This window comes from Lactuca virosa, chromosome 1 (genome assembly GCF_052849685.1).
Source record: "Lactuca virosa cultivar CGN04683 chromosome 1, Lactuca_virosa_CGN04683_v6, whole genome shotgun sequence".
In the NCBI taxonomy this organism is placed as follows: Eukaryota; Viridiplantae; Streptophyta; class Magnoliopsida; order Asterales; family Asteraceae; genus Lactuca; species Lactuca virosa.
The window spans coordinates 64,131,732-64,153,627 of NC_136426.1; the positions used below are offsets into that span (position 1 = coordinate 64,131,732).

The following is a 21,896-nucleotide window of genomic DNA, read 5'->3' on the forward strand; positions in this document are numbered from 1 at the left end:
CCACTTACTCCAACCTGGTTTATTTAAATCTCCGAATTTTTTGCAATACCCACATTGAGATCTAGTTCAACATATGTGCCGATAGTGATGGTGGTGATTCTATTGTGTTTCAAACTGTTCTTTTCCAGTGTTTATGGTTTCGTGGATGATGGAGCTCAACAGAGCTGTATGGGTTGATTTTTCTGGCAATGATGGTTGTTGCTTTGTTGCTTGCTGGATTGCATTTTCTTCCATCTAGTATGTAAATATGGTGCTCAACTGGAAGGATGGGGAGGAAAAATATCATGGTCGTAGATTGTGTTATGTGTGTGTGAGAGATGAAGATGGGTTTGAAAAATATCATGGTCGTAGATTGTGTTATGTGTGTGTGAGAGAGAGAGGTATGTGGGTCACTATTTTTCTTTAATAAATATAAATATTTCTAGGAAAAAAAGGGAAAATAAATATAATATGGGTAATTTACTCATTTCAGTTTTGAGAGGGACCAAATCCACGTATAATTTAGGCCAAAAGGACCATGAAGCCAAAAAAATCGAGGTTTGGACTAAACCTTAGAAAATGCATACCACAGGGACCATTTTTGCAGTTTTGTCATTTTTAAAACGCATGTATTCTTAGGAACATAAGAGCTGGAACTCCACACACCAACGAGATTACACATGGAACTTTTATTTATCTATCACTGCACTGTACTTTATTGATGCCTAACTGTTAAGGCACACACAATACTTTATATTACCATGTAATGATACAATTAATATTATGTACTCTTAGAACGCAAGTAGTGTAATTTCTATTTCAATATTAATAGAATCTTATATTTTATGGTTGTTAATTTTATATTGTTCAATGTCTGTTATGATTATGATCCATGAATAAGTCGCACAGTGCGGCGTTTCCGTCGTATTTCGGGGGTGTGACAGATTGTCAGAGTCGTTAGCTATAGAGAACTAATATCTTTTTGGGAGATCACGACTTTAGCTCAGGGTTCACGCTCAGAATTGGTTTATCCCTTGAACCTAAAAATAAAAAGTATTATTATTAATTATACTATTGATAGGCTACTTACAGGAGATGTGTCTAAGGATGGACATGAGGTTTGGGTTGTTGGACTTCAGAAAAGTTATACGCCGAAATGGTCATGCCCTCCAATTGTCTTGATTGGCCGATCCTTACTTGATAGCCTTGAAGTATTGAAAAAAATTAATAAAATACACGAACACAATAATCGGATATATAGTTATATGGAAACTCAGACCCTCGATGAGAACATGTATATATATATATATATATATATATATATATATATATATATATATATATATATATTGATGCGACCTGGCTCCAAACCACCTGCTCTGAGGATGTGCTTCTACGCCGGAGACGGATCTGCGAGGTCACAACAGACAAGCCCGTTAGAGCCGTCCCAGGGACTGTGCCCCTGGAGCGTACTCCGACGGTCAAGTTAGATCAGCTAGAAGATCTGAGATGGCTCTCTTTAGCTAGAGAGGACCATCTTGGTGCTAGTGGTGGTGTATGGTGGCTGACGGCGGCGGGTGGCGGCTGAGCCACCCGGCCGGAGTATAGTGTGGCGGTTGAGCCATGGGGGAAGTCTAATGGTGGCTGAACCACTTGGGAGAGAGTCCTCCTTCAAGGAGGAGGCACTATTCTATTTATAGTGGACAATTAGGTCAAGGGGAATTGGGTCAGGCCTTGGGCCAGCCCAATTCAGGCGCACTAACAAGGAGCTGGGCAAGGCCGCCCGGAGGCGCCGGGCGGGGCCGGCGGGCGCGCCCCAGGCAGGGTTGGCGGGCGCGCACCAGGAAAGGATGGCAAGGGAGTGCCAGGCGAGGGAGCGCCTGGCCGGGCCGACAGGAGAGTCCCCAGCAGGGGAACGCTAGGCAGGTTTGGCAGGAGCATGCCAGGCCAGGCTGGCGCACTAGAGCAGTCTAGGCCATGCTAATGGACCATATGTCATCAAGTCCCCCAGTATGGTGTTATTGGTACGCGGCCAATGACATCGGACTGGAACTAGTCATATAAATTGTGCGTCGTCAAGTCCCCCTAGTCTGATGCGATTGGGTTGCTGCCAATCGGGTCGGACTAGATAAAGCACCAATATATTAAATAATAGAGAGAACGACCGAACCTCGCCCACGAAAGTCGTGGGGTTGCGCGATGAGCCAAACATTGTTTATGCAGCTTGAGCTGACTTGATACTCCTTTCTTGAGAGGAGTGCAATCTGATCGGTGCGATGCAACATAACTGTTGATGCGTTAATGCAGACCGAGACTGCTAAAGAGTGTTACGCAACACTGATGTCGATAAAATGTCGGGGTGGGGTAGCTAAGAAGCGTAAGCTTACCATTCAGTCCCTGAGACTGTTATCCGACGTGATTGTTGTGGTAGCCATGCGAGATGGGATGCCACCAGTAACCATCTACATAGTCTGCATTAATAACTGTCTTGAGGGTCTTTCTTGCTCGGGCTACACCTAGCTGGATTCCCCCCCCCCCCAGTCTGTTGTGGGTAGCGTAGGTATCCGCATCAGACTATGTTGTCGAACCAATAAACCGTAAGGTTGCTGACCATAATATAAGTGGCAGAGATTCCGAGAGCTGGGCGAAGCGAGGGTCACGTAGTAAGGCTATTGTCGATAGCCAAACAACAGAATTCTTGAGTAACAGGAAGTGAGGCTATAGGTAGGAAACATGCAGTGAGACTGTTTCCGAGAGCCAGGAAACAGAGATGTCGTGGGGTACACGGCGAGGCTATAGGTAGGGTTACGCAGCAAGACCGTTTCAGGAAGAGTTTAGAATCTAGAGGAGCATCACAATATGGGTCAAGAGGCGATGCAAACATCTTATCATCTCATTGACACTACACATACTGACATGCTATCATATGATGCTAGAATCTCTGGATTCGAACTTCGAGCACATGCATCAGACCTCAGGGTGACCAACACCGAGGATCTAGCAACAGTAGTGGAACTCAAGGAACAATCACTTCAGGAGCAAATGAACGAGCTAGCCCATGAATTAGGCTACTACCTTGGCATATGGTAGACAGTTTGGGGATGGTAGTATGTATATAGGTTACATGTTAGCTATAATTGTTAAAAAAAGTTGTTAGCAATAGTATACTTGATCTTGCCAATTTTGAGCAAAATCTTTTGGAGATTCATGTATATGGCTTTTTCCACCCCGAACTACATGCTTATCTTTTTTTTAATTAATGTAACCACTTAGGATATTTGAAATATATGAAACATATATCACTATTATCAAATAGCAATTTACTTTTACACCTGTAAAATTTATATGCATTACCTTTCCAACTTAAAAATCCTTGGGATTTTTGGAAAAATTTACACTCTGGCAAACAATTAGTCACTAATGCTTGCATTCAAATGACTAACAAATTGCTTCATAAAACGTACACTCTCCTTACTAACTATAATAGGACAAAAACAATGCCTCCAAGAAAAAGAAATATAAGACTTCATCCGGAACGAAGACCACCAACGCCACCAACTCCACCAACACCACCACCAGAACAACCACCACTATCAGCAACACTCGAACATATAATATCACAATGAGTCACTGATGCATTGGCTAACTATGAGATAATTCGGAACGCTGCATCTGGAGGAGGAAATGGCAAAAATAGAGATGGCAGTAGTCCCCATTGTGATAACCGAGGACCCCAAAGAGTTATCTTACAAAGACTTCATGAACTACATAACGAAAACCTTTTGCGGAAATGAAGGAGTTGTGGGTCTAACAAGATGGATTGAGAAAACAGAGTCCGTATTTCAAGTAAGCTTCTGTCTGAAAGACAAAAAAGTTAGGTTTGCTGCCTGCACACATTTATAGATGGAGCCTTAACATGATGGAATGACCATGCAAAAACAATTAGTGTTAACGCTACAAACGTCATGACCTGGGGAGGAACTGAAGGTGTTGTTCATCGAAGAATATTACACTACTAGGTAATCTGCTTGAGAGAGCACTTCTTGTTCCATAATACGCTTGAGAGCTTAAAACTCTTTGGCTAGCCGGAGAGAGTTCCATACTACTGGATTGATTTATGTAATGACCCAAAAATCATTCTATTAACGATGTTAGTTTTCCGTTGCTCGGATATTAATTATTGTAAAGTTATTTTTGTTCTAAGAGAAAACAATGAAATAATTAAATAAAAGGGCATTAATTAATACCTAAAAGAGTTAGTCGATATTAAAAAAGTATATATAATTTAACTAAACTAATTTGTGTGAAAAATAGATTAAATATAATTTGTCAAAAGCTATAAATAAATTGAGGGGTTAAAGTGCCATAAAATGAAATGCAACTTATAAATATATCCAGGGTAGATTGGGAACAAAGCTAGAAGTCTAAGGACTGGACTAAAAAAATATGACATTAAACCTCCATAAAATAATTGGCGTTTCAGTGGAGGGATAGGTCCATTTTTTAGCCCTGTTATCTTCATGCATTTTTCCTTTGCCCATTACATACACCAGGAGCGATCCAAAACGTCATTCAGTTGTTGATTGTTGCATCGTCGACTAGTGCGGGAACCTAAAAAACCGAACGTAGGGGAGAAGGGGGAGCGGCGATAGCGATGTTGTGTAAGGGATTGGAATGGTGTGTTCATGCTTCAAATTTTTGGTGAATTGATTGGAATGGTGGGTCAATTGCTTTCTATCTGGTGTCAAAATTAATGTGTTCTTTCACTTCAACTCTTTTGGCTCTACATATGGTGGAATTTCCTGCCCCATTGGGTGTGTTCTAGGTTAGTTCTATTTTTCAAAATCCTTCTAAAAGCACTCCTCTATATGTTATTGATGGTGCTTAAGGATTAGTTGAAATTTTGAAGTTAATTTCTCTCTTATGGTGTCATAATTCTTGTTTCTTTTATCTTCAATTCTAGTGATTTCATGTGTGATGTTTTTCTGCATAAATACCATGTTTTAAACCTTCTAGAAGGTTCTTAAAACAACCCCTAAGTGTCTTGATATGTGGCTTAATGATGAAGAAAACCAAAATCCTAATTGTATTTTCTCTTATTAGCATCATACTTTTGTTTTTCCTTTTAAAACAATGTAGTTTGGGTCATGGTTTGAAGTTGGAATTGTCTTTTGGACTCAATGAAGTGTTGCTACTATTAAGAGCTTAATTTCCATTTTGGGGTCGTCTTTATAAAGACTTAATGGGTTAATATGTCAATTATCTCTTAAAAGTTAAAGTTGGGAAATAATATGAAATTACCTATTCTGCCCCAGTTTTGTAAAAATTCTAGAAAAATCACAGAATGTTGGATTTAGGATCCGTTAGTTCATAAAGTTCAAGTTTTGAGTCTAGTATGTCACTGATTTTTTCCTTGACCCATTTTTTGATCTAACTAGGGTGAAAATCGTCATTTTCCATAATTGGTTAGAAATTAGCTGCATTGATATCTCATTTGGTAAAATCCATAGTAAATTGTAGAAAAAATGTATGGACCTGAATAGGTAGTCCCTAGTAAGATAAAAGAATCAACTACTGGAATATGGAATAAATATTGTAACTTTGGCAGGCTTTAGTGGTGTTAAAGTGGCTTTGATCAGGCTGTTGTTGTGGGTCGAAATCTAGAAATTGACTCTAATAGTTTGTATATATGTTTAGGGTATAGAATAGCCATTTTAAAACTATTATAGGAGTGTTGCAAGGTGGCTTGGTGTGATTGAGTTTCCATAATATGGTTGGAAGTTTATTATGCTACTCGAGGGGAGATCGTGATACCTCAAGTGCTTACGAGATTCAAAATGAGGAAAAAACATGTTCTTGACAAAGGTAAGTCAATCCTTATGGAAATTCAAGTACTTTTTTAGGGAAATATTAGATTGGTTGGAATGAACCTAGAATGTTGTAGGATGCGTGTGCCTTATTTGAGGTAGATTTGTATGTTGTGTATGTGGAATTTGTTTGTGATTTGAAGTTTAGAATGTTTTACATGCATGTGCACTGTTTGCACCGATCCTTAACGACAACGTGTATACTAGTATATGCAACGTCGGAGTAGCAGACACAACAACAATCAGGGACAATGTTGCGGGTGAGAGTCGCACCTCACTTAGTGCATTGGGTCGTGCCAGTCATGTTAGTAGCGAACATGATACTTACCTTGGGGTTACTGATAATTATATAGACCCATAAATAGGAAGTATCATGATAACAATTACAAAGATGATTAAGAGGGGAGTAATTGTTAATGACGAAAATGAAGATTAATATTATAGTGATGTATGAAGTAATAAATAATTAAAAAGATGAATAATGAAGTGTAACTAAATATAAAGGCTCTAAACAAGAATAGTATTTGAGAATTATTGTAGCATACACGTTTTGAAATCGTGTTATGTAAATTAAAAAGTTAATAATATTATGAAATATTATGTGAAATTGAGTGTTGAGTTCTAACAGATAGTTTTTACTAGAAATAAGGTAAAACTATGTTTAGAATCACTCATAAAATATTAGAAGTCTTATGAGATTCCAATTAAAAGTCAAATAGTGAAATTTAGCGAAACTATAAAATTTGGAATAAGTAAAATTTTATTATTGAAAGTTGTAGATAATCTCGTTAGAAACATGTAGGCGAAAACTTCATCGAAATCCGAGTTATAACGAAAAAGTTATGACCAATCGAATATCCGCGACAAAACCGGCACGGTGCCGAATGACGTAAAAAGTGAGTTTTTGATAAACTACTTTTTAGCCTTAGTAATCTAAATGAAAGTCGTAGTATTCGTTAAACCGAGAAGTTCGATAAAAAGAACGCCAAAATCTGACTTCGTATGAGGAAGTTATGATTTTTCTAAGTTTCAGCTTAGCAGTAGACAGTTAAAAACTCGAATTTTAGATCGAGTGATTTTTAGCCGACACAACCTAAACGAGAATCGAAGGTCTCGTCATTAGTAGTACAACGGTAAAAAGTCTGACGAAAACGGACGTCGGATGAAGAAGTTATGAATTTTTAACGGATTTACCAGTCCCGGTCTGTTAAAAATAATAATATAAAAATAAAGTCAAAATTTTCCGACGAAGTCTAAACGAAAGTTGTAGAGCATAATTTTCTCTACGCGTGCATATAAAGAACGTCAAAAACGGAGCTCGTATGAGAAAGTTATGGATTTTACAAGATTTGGCACAATTTTCGAGAAATTTCGGATGAGTCATCTTTGGACACGTCACCCTCGCATGCGAGGCTTACACGTGCCGGACATGTGCTCGCTGCTGATTGGACCGCAGTACGCGTGTCACCCTCTGATTGGTCTGAAGTCGTCACCCTTTTTCCCCATTGGACCGAAGCTCGGTCCGCTAAGAAGCCTCCAGCTGTCCGAACCGAGGCCTCGCAGAAGCTGCCGCGTGTCCGAGCCAGCTGCTTCGCTCCGCGGTCACCACCTGGCCTTCGTTGCTGATGCCACGTGCCTCGCTGACTCCTCCTTCTCGGCCGAACCCTCGCAGCTCTCCCCTATAAATAGTGGCCTTGCGAGATTACCCGGGTATTTTGAGAATTTTGCCATTTTTCACCCATTATTCCATATTTTTACTATTTTGACTTCCCCCGAAGCCCCGGGATTAATTCCAATGCTCGAAACACGCCCCGAGATTCCCGAGAAGCCCGAAAAATTTATCTTTTCGGTTTCGAAGCTCTACCTTCGCAAAGCCCGATTTTCAAGAAAACTCCCAGTTTTCAACGAAGAAAGTCATATTTAGAGCCGAAGTGCTGCCCAAATTACTATTTTGACCCTCCGGTTATTTCACAGTGAGTTTAATACATAGGAACAATTGTATGTTATGTGTTATATGTGCTATGTGCTTTTCCATGTTATCATCTCGAGTTGTTGTTTCCGTTATTTTTATAGCAAGTCTGTACCTCTGACTTGAAGTGTATGACATAGGCATCACTTGGGTATTGGTATGAACCGTTGACCATGAAGTGTATGACATAGGCATCACTTTGGCTTCGGTAGTATGCTAAGATAAGGCTGAAAGCCTAAATATTCTAGCAAAATAATATTCCTGAGTATTTTCTGTGTCATTTGTGCTGAAACTTTATTGATTTTATATCAAGTATGGAAATTGTTATGTCTCATTGATTGATATGGAAAGCTTTTCGCATTATGCCTTTGTTGTTCCTTGTTCCTTTTTGCTTCTGGCATATTACAGTATATATATGGCATAACGTTATATTGTATCTATTATTGAACTCACTAAGCGTTACCGCTTACCCCTCTCAATGTTTAACTAATTTGCAGGAGATAAGCACCCAGTATAGTGATATACTGGTAGAAGATTTTAGAATAGTTTGTAATGGTACTTTTGTACTTCAGTTATGTTTGTATAAAATTACAATATCCTGGGTAGTTATGTAAAATGTTAAAACATAGTCGGTTTGTATCCTATCCTTTGTAATCACTTTATCAATGTAAAATACTATTTTATGAATATGCATGTAGCATGTTTTGGAGTAACTATATTGTCAAGTATGAAAGGGGTTCTTTCAATTATTCTAATGTTTATATGATGTATCTGATGTCATGCTATGTGAGTGTTTGAATGCATGTTTATATGATATTTTGTTCAACCCATTTGGGATATGTATGTTCCATAACACCGTACTTATGATTGACACTTAGCGTATGCTGACACTTTTTTCTTTGCTTGTTTTGTTTTCCATGCATTGGTACAAGTATCATGATATGGTGACTTGGTGAGGATGGATACTTGTGGGTAGTTACTTTAGTATTACCTTAGTGATGATACCACTTTGGACATGTCGTCGAGTTTTCATTTTCATTCAGTTTTGAGAACTTACATTAATGTTGGGTTTTTGAGAACTTTTATTTTGATGAAACTTGTTTTGGTAATAAAGTAACATTGGTGATGTTTTCGTAATTAATTAAAATAAGACTTTCACTAACGTATTCTGGTTAAAAAGTGTTTTAAATAAATAAATAAAAATTGGGTGAAAATTCACGATGTTACAATTTACCCTCTGAAACTTTATCCATTCATATATCCAATAAGTCAAGACCTTAAGTCCTAACTACATTTGGGACCAAACCTCATGCATGGCTTAAAGGAGAAGCATGCATATACACTTTTCAGCCAACCAACAAGTCCATAAGTCATTAAATCTCATAATAATGTTCTAGAGTTTTCCAAACTCTAAGAACTCCAAAGAAAAGGGCTCAAAAGGACCAAAATGACATAATATAAAGATCTAAGAATCTAATGATAAAGTTTGAGAATTTATACCTCTAAAGGTGCATAAATCAGTTGAGAATGCTGGAACAAGACCTCAATACCACAAGAACCACCTTCTTCAACTACAAGCTTCTCCAATAATGGAAAACCAAGGTCAAAAACACCAAGAACACAAGAACTAGAGAGAGAGAGAGAGGGTTTCGTTCTAAAAATGGAGGCTGATGAGAATGATGAAACCCCTAAATAGACCTAAATCCCAAGGCTTCTAGGATTTGGCCCATCAGGCCCACCGCACCGCGATCATCACCTGGCCACGCCGTGACTTAAATGACGTGGCCGCACCGCAATGGATCTCTATCGTCGTGTCGTGATCAGCCAAAACCTTCAAACTCCAAACTTTAATAGACCTGAAAACAGATGTTAGATATTATAAACAGTTGAAAATTTTTATCATAAATTGTGGGAGTTGATGAATATTTTTTCTAATTAATACGATGAAAGTATATGATATTCGAATGTAATTATAAAATAATATAGATAAATAAATTTCAAGTTTTCTTTATCTTTGTAAGGTACTTTTATAATTCGATAATTTGTGAAAAATAGAAGGATACGTTTATAATTTGCCCTCAACCAATAAATAAATAAATAAAATGTGTGGGGTTGAATCGTCGTATAGCGCATTGCCGCATTGAGTGTCAATGACTTAAAAAGATATAGGCTTAAATGCATGTTTAATGTAGTTATATTATTATTATTATTATATGATAAAAAAGGTTCTTGCACAAAATCAAATTTATCCAATGTTTTAAAAACCGGTTTTTTAGTTGAACCGGTACGGTGACCAGTTTCCGGTTTAACCGATTCGACCGCTGAGTAAACCGGTTTCTATAATTTTCATCTTTTTTCGTATTTTCCTACACATACATACATATACAAATCAAAAATTTGATGTCCAGAAGTTCAAGCATTAAAATACACATGAAAACAAGTTGTAGATCAATATAAATACATTAAAATAACTCATAACCACAAGTTTTATATCAATCCAAGTGCATTAAAAAGAAAATAAAGTCCTAGATAAATATAAACGCATCAAAAAACTTCATAACATTTATCATGTGCTTTTATTTAGAAAAACTCTTAATAGATATGAAAAAACTATTAAAGTTTATTATCCAAAAAGTTTCAATTGCATGTGTTTTTATTCAATTTAACCGGTTCAACCGGTTTAATTGAACCGGTTCAACCGGATTTTTGTAAAAACCGGTCAGTTCGATCCGGTTCAGAAAAAGACATAAAACCAGTGATAGTTGAACCGCTCCCTTTCCCAGTTTCCGGTCCAACCGGTTCGACCGGCTGGTTCAAACCGATTTTTAAAACATTGATACAAGTTCCCATTATTAATTTATCATAATACATATAGGATTGCTTTATAAATCACAAAAGAATATATAAATTATTACAAAAGTGACGATAAATTGAATTCATCTTCAATGCAAATATTAATTCACACGCTTAGTATATGAAACTATATTGGATGTCATAGCTATTGGATTACTTGAACTTGTTCCCAGATGCAAAGGATCTCTTAGCTTTATGAGATTCACTTGGCAACTTAACATTGGTCGCTAACCCTACTGTTTCTAGAAACAGTATAAAACACCAACACAGGTCAAGTTGCCACCATTCTAAGCCAAATCGGGCTGAATATTCAAATGCATGGTGATTGTTATGCCACCCTTCTCCAAAAGTAAATAATGCCACCCACCTGCATATGCATATATAAGGTTAGGTTTGTACCATAGATACTTCAAATGATAATATTGTACGTAAAATAAACATAATCGTATACATGTAAAAGTGTTAAAGTACATACAAATTGTTTTTGGAAAAATCACCGGTGTTCCAGGCTTGGCTTCCCCATATATGGCAAGCTGAATTCACTAGAAACGTCAAGTGGTAGGTCACTGTGATTCTCACACCCTGCAAGCAAGTAACGTCACAAAATTAAGCAAGATACTCATAAGTCAATCATTAAAAAATCAAAATTTTATATTTAAAGAAACTCGTACCACAACCCAAACAAGATAGGAAAAACCACCCAAAGCATACACAATGGCAGCGAATCCAAGAATATGCCATGAATAGGTTCTTCTGATGAATCGATAGAATAATTGGCTCTTTAGATCTTCTACGTTTTTACGTTCTTTATACTGTATACCATTGTATGTATATGTACCCATGTCAAAAATATTATAATCACAATTATAACTTAGCTAGGTGAAGAAATAAATAAAAAATAATTTTAACATAGTGAAAAAATATACCTTCTCAATAAGGTAGCCGCTGTCAAAGAGCCAACCTATATGACTAAACCAAAACCCAAAAGTGGGAGAGTGTGGATCTTTGTCGGATTCTACATACTGATGGTGAGATCGATGTATACTCACCCAAAATATTGGGTCCCTCTGCGATAAACGAGACTTTTATTAATTATGATGTTTAAAGCGATTGATATATTCTGAAAAGAAAAAAAATGTAAATAAAACCTGAGCAGCATGAACTGCGAAATAAGCAAACGTGTATTCAAGCCATTTTGGTAACTTGAAACTATGGTGTGCTAGATTTCGATGATAGGAAAATGTTATACCGCTCCCGCACAACACGTAGAAACAAAATGCTACCCAAAAAGCACCCCAAGTAAACGTAAATGGTGCAAAAAATGTTAGCAAATGAACACTTAAGATCCACCCACCCATCATCACATCTACAAAATTCCATTTACGACCAGAAAATAGGTCCCTTTTCCTCGTTACCACCACATATGACATCAGTATTTTTCTATATTTGGGTTCCTTTCCACCCTGGGAAACAAATGTTTCAAAATGCAACATATCATGTTTCAAACTGTGCATCAAGTGTGTGTATATAAAAGCATATCATTCATTACGTTTGTAAAGAGTCGTTGAAAAACATGTAATGTTGTCTAGTATATGTCACATCATACACTTGAAACAAATATAAGATAAAATTACAAAAATGGTCCTTGTGTTTAACACAATTGACCAACTTTGGTCCGTATGACAAATTTTGTGCATAGATGGTCCATGTGGTTTCAAAATCTAGCAACAACAGTCTTTTTTGGCTAACGGTGTTAACTTTTTCAGTTAAGTCCCTTGTGAAATGACACATTTGCCCTTCCTACCATAGGACCATTTGTGTACTTTGTTCCAGCCACAAGGACCATTTATGTAACATCATCTATAATTTATTACTATTATTATTTAATTTATTTATATTACTATGATTTTGATGTTTTTGACGTTCTGTTCGAATATATAATTTAATGTTTTTTTTTATATTTTTGCTTACACTTTTTTATATTTTGTTAGTATAATTTTTTCTAATTTTTTGACATTTTTTTCGAATAGGTTTATAAATATTTCTTTTGACTTTTTGTTTGAAGAATTTCTTCTTTTTTTTTTTGATTTTTTGTTCGTATATACTTTTTAATGTTTTTTTTCTACATTTTGTTTGTTTGTATTTATTAAAGATTTCATGGTTACTGTAATCATAATTCCTAAGTTAATTCACTTTACAATCATATTTTCCTTTTTTTGTTCTTTTAATATAGATAATGCTTTATAAATATTATTTTATAATTCAAATATATAACTATATAACACATATAAGGTTGTATAGTTATTATTTTTCTAAAGCTTTTTATAAACACTTTTAATAAAAAATGTAAAAAAATTTGTTAAACATGAATATGATTAATATAAATTAGGTACACATAGGCTAACATAAAACTGTCTGGTAGTCTTGACGAGAACGCCCATTTCATTTCATATTGGACTTAACTTTAGTATTTTTGAGTTATTTAATTATTTTATATATTTTTTTCGATTAGCCTATATGTTCCGAATAACCTATCTATATTAACCATGTTCACTTTTAACAAAGCTTTTTATATATTTAAAAAATGTTTATAAAAATAATAATTATACAACCTTATATGTGTTATATAGTTATATATTTAAATTAAAAAAGTAATAATTGTATAACCCTTATATATATATATATATATATATATATATATATATATATATATATATATATATATATATATTAAAAGAACAAAAAAATAAAAAAAAATATGACTGTAAGTGAATTAATTTACGAATTATAACTATAGTGACCATAAAATCTTTAACAGATATAAGCAAACAAAATATAAAAAAATCATTAAAAGTATATATTTGAATAAAACGTCCAAAAAATAGAAGATATTCAAGCAAAAAGTCAAAAAAAATATTAATAAATGTATTCGAATAAAACGTCAAAAATAGAAAAAATTATATGAACAAAATATCAAAAAATGGAAGTGAAATTTAAAAAAATAAAATAAAAAAAAACAAAAAAAACATCAAACATATATTCGAGCAAAATGTCAAAAAAATTCTAAATCATAGAAATATAAATAACTTATATAAAAAATAATAAATAATAGAAAAAGTTACATAAATGGTCCATGTGACTGGAACAAATTACATAAATGGTCTTTATGACATGAAGGGCAAATGGGTCATTTCATAAGGGAATTAACTGAAAAAAAAATAACACCCTTAGTCAAAATCTTTGCAAGATTTATGATAATTTGTTATAAGGACCAAAGTTGGTCAATTGTGTCAACCACAAGGACCATTTATGTTATTTTGTCCAAATATAATTACGTGGGGTCTGAATATTTATGATACTTTAAGGTTAATATAATCAAGTTTTTAGTTTGTTCTAATTAGATATCTAAACATTTTTTAAGATGTTTTTCATTTAAGTTTTATTTTTTATATTAATCAAGAAAAATATAAATTATAACTTGTTTGACATGTAACATTATTGACTTAATAATAATATGTTAATAACACGAAAATATTGTTACAACATATTTGGATTCTCAAACGTTTTTTTTTTTCTCTCACTTATAGATTGATAATCAATTTACAAAAAAAAAAAAAATAAATAAAAATAAAATAAAAAACAACAACAAAAAAACAAAAATCAAAAAACAAAAAAACAAATTGATGGGGATGGAAGTTAGATTTGATGAGGTGTAGGAATTCGTGACGATTATCCATTTTTAACCAAAGGGCCTTTGGCCTAACGGTAAGAAATGAGTCTTCCAAATGAGAGGTCATGAGTTCAAATATCATTAAGAGACATAAGTGGTGTTTAGGATTAAATATAATCTAGTAACTTATATGATGTAATAAGTTCTGCAACGTGTACCTGAAAATCATCTAGGAGAGCTTATGTAATCATTGCACTTAGACTAATGTCTCTAACCAATAAATGTTGAAATTAAGCTCATTGCTTAAGCATGTAGGACTTGAGTGGAAAAAAGTGATATATATATATATATATATATATATATATATATATATATATATATATATATATATATATATAATAAAAAAGAGAAATTACCAAAAGGTTGAAAGAATTTTGGAGCTTTTAAAGTATGAAATACAATGATCAAAATTCTGAAGAAATCCAAAAAGTTGAAGATACCAAAAATAAAACAAAAAGGTGGTGAATTCAAAGAAATTGAAAGGCAAAAATAAAAGAAAAGATAAATTCCAAAGAGATCCATTGTGGTATTAAAGTTGTAATTCTTTTAGAGTTTATGTATGCTTGGTAGTTTAACCAAAAATACATTGAGGTTATGAAAAATTTATGGGGATGGATTCGGAGGGTTGCAAAAATGAATGTCGTATAAGCTAAGGGGTGAAAGTTCATAAAGATTGTGAGTATTTAGGAATGAGAAGTTTTTAGGAATCATAGACTCAAATACATGCATTGCGGTATTGGGATAATGGCTGGGTTTGAAATGGCTTGTTTTATGCAATATTGGTAAGATAAAAAAAACTTTTTGCTTGGGGGCAAGCAAAGAATAAGTGTGGGGTATTTTGATATGTGCATATCTATACATATAATTTTACATCATATCTTAATATTTCTAGTTATTTTTATGCCCTTTATAGAACAAAAAGGTACTTAATCTGTTGTATACTGTGTTGTAGGGGTAAAAGATATGCTCGTAGCAAAAAGGAAGCTAGAAGTTGGAAGCTCGAAGCTAGGAATTTGGATCAAGACTTAAAATGAAGAAAACTATACTCTCCACGTCATGGTGACATTTCCACGACGTGGTGTTTTGGATTTACCCGGTGGATCTAGAAGACTTGCTAAATACGGGATAACCACGAATACCACGACGTGGCGGACTTACCACGTCGTGGCGATCTGTTTTCGGGAAATTATAAATAGAAGTCATTCTCCTCCGAAATTGTAACTTTTGTTGGAAGCTACTTGTCGATTTTTGAAGGCCAAATATCCGTTTTAAAGCTTGGAATTGAAGAAGCAATCATAGCTTGGGAATCGAGAGCATTAAGGCAATACAACCCTTTATTACGATTTTCTACTTTAGTTTAATCATGTTTATTACAATGAATTTCGTTTTTCTGTGTTTGATTGCTGAAATCATGGGCTAAAACCCTAGGACTTTCGTTTAGTGTAGGTTGCTTGACTTTTTATGGCTTGATTTATGGTTAGGGTTAAGTTTAGTTTGTTATTTGTTACTTAAGCTTATTAAAGAACCTTTTGTGCTTATGAAAACTATTTTTTTCTATTTATTGTTGAGTTTAATTAAGTTTGCATGACCATCACTCTTGATTAAACTTGAATCTTATGATCTTTGTGGATTGCAAAATTGTAGGACTAGAGTTTTGACCAAAACATAGGGTTAAATTGAAAAGTGGGTAAGTAATCGTAGGAGCTAATATATGACGACCAATCATATATTTAATTGAACTAATATACCCAATTAATCAATTCATTATAATTCTAATTTAACTCAAACTGAACACTAGTAAACTTGTTAGTTTATCCGCTTGATCACCATATAAATGAGCTTGTTTGCTAAAGGATTAGGATTAGTGAACATTAACCTAGTCATCTTAGGAATCGGTAACCAACAAAACAATAACCCATTGCACTTCCATAAATCAACCATAATAGCAAGTAAATCGAAGTTAAACGAAAGTCTCTCAATTACCTTGGTTTAAATCGTCTTTTGTGTTTCTTGCTTTTAGTTTTAATATTTGCTTCAATAGTTGATAGTTAGTTAGTTTGGTTAATTAAGTTTCTAGTCTTGCAAAACTAGAGAAAACCTTTTTTCTAAATTTAATAGTAATTTAGTTAGTTAGTAGATAAAAATTAGCTAATCATTTTGTTCCCTGTGTACGATACCTGTCTATTGTGCTATACTATTTTCAACAAGGTACACTGCCTTAGGTAATAATTAGTTACATTAGTAGGATTAACTAGTCCATAATTATCTATGCATCACTTCTTTTATATCTTTTTCTTTTGCTTCTAATACGTCATGTGCCCTTTGATTTAATTGCTATGCTTTTTTCGGTAATGTGGAAGGCTTCATTGAGGTTTTATAGCATTCTTTGGACACTTGTTGATCACCGATGATCTTTAGTATCCCCCCAAGGGGTAGGTATGTTGATGGTACTGCTTTCATGTCATGGATCCAGGGCCTATCTAATAAAACATTGTAGGAAGACAAAACATCAATAACACAAAAGCGTTGCCTAGAGTTTACCCGTTCGATGTAGATAAGTAGTTTGATCTCTCTAACTGTATGCTTCATTTCACCACTGAATCCTATCAATACTGAGTATTTTTTTATTATCTCAGATTGTGGGATATTCATCACGGTCAAAGTGTCTCAGCGTATGATGTTTACTGAGGGTCCTCCATCTACCAGGATCCTTCTAACAAAGTGAATGGCGATGTAGAGAGTTATCACCAATCCGTCATGGTGAGAATCTTGGATATTCTCTATATGCTGTTCATCGAAGGTGATTTCTTCCTCTCTTGTTAATGATGCGTTCTTCCGGGGTCTTTCTTCTTTTTATGCCTTGGATACCTTAGCGTGTCTTTTCCCTGTAGAGTAAGAAGTTCCACAAATATCAGAACCCCCAGAAATAACGTTAATTACTGTGGCATCTGAAGGAGGGGATTGTGGTTTCTTTAGGATCTTGCTCCTTTTCTTTAGATCTTTCTTTCCTTCTTCCTAGGATTTCTTTAATAAATCCTTTGCTTGGGATATAGCGAACTTCCTTCCTGAGGGCTATATAGTCCTCAGTGATGTGGACAAAATCTTTGTGGTACATGCATGTTTTGGTCAAAAATTGATCAAGTAATATTTAACCAAGTTGTATGAGAGGTTGTGGTGTTTGAGGTAATGAAAATGCCGAATAGTAAGACAAGTGAGTTACAAGTAAAGCCCTTGATCCTTTATAAGATCTACGACATAAAACATTGGGAGGTGATAATGATCACCTGCCTTGTTTCTTTTGTTGATTTGAATGTGATATTACAGAAATGGTGAAGATAATACGAGTATAAATGTAATAGTAGAGCTAATCGTGTGTGTAGTGTATGTTATACAGGTGTATTTATAGTCTAAACTATGTAACAATAAATCTAATATTTCTGAGAATCTCTTGAATAAGCATATGCATGTTGTTTGACTTGGTATTCTCGGGTCTTAAGCCTAGGTGAAGTTATTCTTTGTTGAGAATGAGTCTCTTATTGACCGTTTCTGCACATGTGAGAAAAAGAAATAGAAATATGACCATTAAAAGTGTTAGGAAATAATAATAACAATACTCAGGATCCTGAGAAAGGTTCGGGATTCTTAAAAATCTTGAAGATCTGGGATCCTGAATAGGGTTGAGGATCTTGGCCCTAATAATTGCCCCAAATTATACCTGCAAAATATCAAGGTTAATTTCAAATATTTAAAGGTTTAGTTTTAAAAATGAAAAGAGAAAATAAAGATTCTAAAATTCTAACGGATAGGGTAACTTGAATCCCAACGGATAGATTCTAGCCATTGAAGTAATCTGTCAAACCACCCTTTTACTTTTTCATGATTCTTGTATAAATAGGATATTCTATCTTCTGTTTTTAGCCTTACTCTTTCAGCTCCCTCTAGACGTTCATCGAATACCATCGAAGGTACTATCTTCATTGCTTTTCTTTTTGTCTTTCTTCATCTTTACTCATGGGTAAAAAGGTAACTCACTCTCGTGCCAACTTCATTGCCGTTCCTAATGACGATTTCATCAATCAGAAGGCCTTGTCTTACGAGGAAACTTGTACTGTCGATAATATCGAAGCCCTGAAATCGGATGGGGCTTTTCCTGCTGGTACTGTTTTTAGAGCTTTTGATGCAAGGATCCAACAGGATTTCATTTCTTCCTCTTGGGTCTGTTTTCCCGAGTACCCTTTCACCCTAGGTCTTTTTTACCCCTTTCCCGGGATTATTTTCGAGTTCTTTGAGATTACCAAAATCTCGTATATCCAAGCCATACCAGCGGTTTGGAGGATCCTCTATTGGATCGATCAACTAAATCGCTCCATGGATCTCAGTATTAGTTTGAACGAATTAGCTTACTTCTATGACCTTTCGACCTTTGGGAACTCTCGTTTCTTGCTGAAAGTCTAAACTAATAAAACACCCCTCATTCTGAAATCCAAGCATAATAATGGGTGCTGGAATGCAAAATACTTCTTCGTGAAACGTGAATCTATCCCTTATGGAAATCTCTTGCCACATTATTGGGTTAAAAAGGGTAGGTTTTCATATTTTTATGCTGAGGATCCTGCCATTCAAACTTCTTATTTTGTTTGATTTTTTGCAGCTTTCAAGTTCGAAGAGCTTGTCCCTCCTAACGAAGATACTGAAAATAGGATTGAGGATTTTCTCACCCTGCCCGAGATTGAAAGCACATTAAAGGTTGGTCATCCTAGCCAGCAAGGAAGCTCAAATTCTATTATCCCCATGGCTACCGGTAAGGATCCTTGACTTTAATTCATCCCATAAAAGGATCCGAAACTGACAAAAAAATTATTGTTATGCTTTAGGATTCAAATCTAACCATTTCGGTGCACATTTTACTCTTGCCGACCTTGATTCTGCCATGTCCAATGACCAATTGGTGGCCAGGAAAGAAAAATCCACTCTCCTTTCTAAGAAGTCTCCTATAGATCTATTTGTCAAGGCTCTATGATCCCGAAAAAGGAAATCAGCTGAAGTTTTTAACCTGGAGAACCTCAAGGTTGATGAAGTGTTGAAAAAGTTGCTCTCCTTCTCGCAATCTATAAGTACCCTTGTAGTTTTCTCTACTTTTTTCTTTTTTATAGCTGCTATCATTTTTCTCACTGTGGCTTCTTACAGGTGGCTGATCATATCTTCCATTCTTCCGAGGATCTCAAGGTTAAGCTTAACCAGATAGAGCAAGCTTTGAGGGAACAAGAGGCGGTCAACAATGATCTTTTACATAGGGTTGAGAAACTAGTCAAGGAGAAAGAAGAAAGAGAAGAGGAGCATATGGAGGAGATCAAAGAGGTGATAGTTGAGGCTAGGAGCAGTGCCACTGAGGTGGTATGGGAAGCAAAAATCAAGTTGGCAGAGGATATCAAGAACGCGGGATCTTGGGACGTAACTGGGTGGCATGAGGCTCTAGCCAAACTAACTGGTAGGCCTGTCAATACTTGTCAATATCCTACAGGAGAAGGGAGAGAACGAGAAGAAGGAGAGAAGAAGAAGTAGGAGGAGGAATAGAAGAAGAAGAAGAAGAAGAAGAAGAAGAAGAAGACAGAAAAGGCCATGTTAGGGGTGATCAAGCCTAATGTTAGGTTTGATTAGTGAAAATAATTTAACATCTTTGTTTGTAAACAATATTTTTGTGGGGTTGATGAGAAATCCCTTTTTAACTTTATGATATGGTTGCTTCATATTTCTTGTTACTTGTATGTTTGGTGTGCTTGATATGATTGTAGCAGTAGGATCTCTGAGGATCTTCAGGTTGTTAGGATCCTTAACAACCTGCAATGGTTAAATTTCTGCTAAGGATCCTTATGTAATCATGATCCTAAAGAGTCCAGGTTTTACAAGAACTCTTAAGATCCAAGTAACCTAAAATAATTAGTTATTGATTTGGGATTTCAAAATAGTTAAGATCTTCAGGATAATAAACCCTTCATCATTACATAGGAAATATGACTTTAAACGTAGATAAAACCTGGCGATCTTTAGGTCTCGTAATCTTTTGACTTAGTAGAAGTCTTAAGTTATGATCCCACATGAACTTTAGAGTTTTCATAGAGAAGGATCCTTATTAAGAGATCTTTGAAGATCCTTACTTTGCTTTTCAGCTGAGAGAAATATTGCTTAGAAAATAACCGGGGAAGATCCCTACTGGGGAAGATCCCACTTTAAATCACAACTGGGGAAAATCCCACTTCAAATAATCACTGGGGAAAAATCCCATTATAACTAGGGAAAATCCCAAAGTAACCGGGGAGAATCCCAACTCGTAAGATAACATGATAATGTTATAAACCTGAGAATTTTACTGGGGATGATCCCAACTTAGGATAACATGATAATGTTATAAACCTTAGATTTAAACTTTAGGATCTTAACATATGTTCAGATATAAGATAGTTTCCAAGTCACGAAAGTGTGAAATGATCCCCTTATTCACATCCCATAGTCAGATATCGTGCGTCTAAGCGAGGTGTAGAAACCTAAACTCGTGTGAAAGAGGTTATTAACTCTTTAAACCTTAGAGTGGATTAAGTGCCCTTAATCGTAGTAGAGATGACCATTATTTATTTGTGGTTATTAGGATCCTTAGACTCTGTCACATTGCAAACATTAGCTTGGGGTGGGCATTACCTTGGCTAACACGGCCTTCGATTCTTAAGTCGGTAATGGTCTTTGAAAAAAGTTAAATGAAAGAACTAGATGAAAGTAACGAGTAGATAGTGTGTACCTCAAGTTTGTTGGAAGATGATTAATATAACTTACATGAATTATGATTTTAGATGTATAGCATTCCAGGATCTTGGCAAGACATTTCCTTAACGGATAGCTAGCCAATAATCCCCATTTCCTGCTTTTGAATCAATGAGATATGGTCCTTCCCATTTAGGTGTCATTTTTTTGCATTGGCATCCTAGGTATTTTGGAATGTCTTCCTAAGGACCAAGTCACCTATTTGGAATCTTCTTATTTTAATGTTCTTGTTGTATGCTTTATTGATCCTTTGTTGATGAGAAGCAATGCATATCCTGGCAAGAGCCCTGAGTTCATCGATAGTGTCAAGATCCTAGGATAGGATCCTATCGTTGTTCTATTGATTCGGCAATTGGTATCTTGCCGTTGGGATAACTACTTCAGTAGGGATCACGGCTTCTGTTCCAAACACTAAGGAGTATGGAGTTTGGCCAGTGGCTGTTTTTGAAGTGGTCATATCTGCCCATAGGACCAAAGGGAGTTCCTATGCCCATCTTCCTTTCTTCTCGTCTAACCTTTTCTTCAAATTATTGACTATGATCTTGTTGTTGGATTCATATTGACCATTAGCTTGAGGATGAACATGAGTGGAAATTATCATTTTAATTCCCCAACTCGTCCAAAAGTCCCTAGTCATTTTTCTTATGAATTGGGATCCATTATCGCATATGATCTCGGAAGGGAT

At 35.3% G+C, this 21,896-nt stretch overlaps 1 protein-coding gene across 1 annotated transcript; it reads right to left on the minus strand.

Annotated features, from left to right (window-relative positions):
- Nucleotides 1-10,637: 10,637 nt before the first annotated feature.
- LOC145104930 (delta-9 acyl-lipid desaturase 1-like) lies at nucleotides 10,638-12,199 on the minus strand. The gene is made up of 5 exons (XM_079042090.1): nucleotides 11,817-12,199; nucleotides 11,595-11,735; nucleotides 11,340-11,480; nucleotides 11,144-11,250; nucleotides 10,638-11,035 (listed from the first exon to the last, which is right to left on the minus strand). Exons 1-5 carry the CDS (start codon nucleotides 12,180-12,182, stop codon nucleotides 10,822-10,824), a joined length of 969 nt encoding a protein of 322 aa, XP_078898216.1. The 5' UTR covers nucleotides 12,183-12,199; the 3' UTR covers nucleotides 10,638-10,821.
- Between the last annotated feature and the right edge of the window lie 9,697 nt (nucleotides 12,200-21,896).

Bases quoted from the DNA above. Each gene is read 5' to 3' on its own strand.
- LOC145104930 (XM_079042090.1), bottom strand. From the start codon at position 12,182: ATGCACAGTTTGAAACATGATATGTTGCATTTTGAAACATTTGTTTCC. The intron at 11,251-11,339 runs GTACGAGTTTCT...ACTTGCTTGCAG, and splicing joins CCTATCTTGTTTGGGTTGTG to GGTGTGAGAATCACAGTGAC. The intron at 11,036-11,143 runs GTATGTACTTTA...ATGCATATGCAG, and splicing joins GATTTTTCCAAAAACAATTT to GTGGGTGGCATTATTTACTT.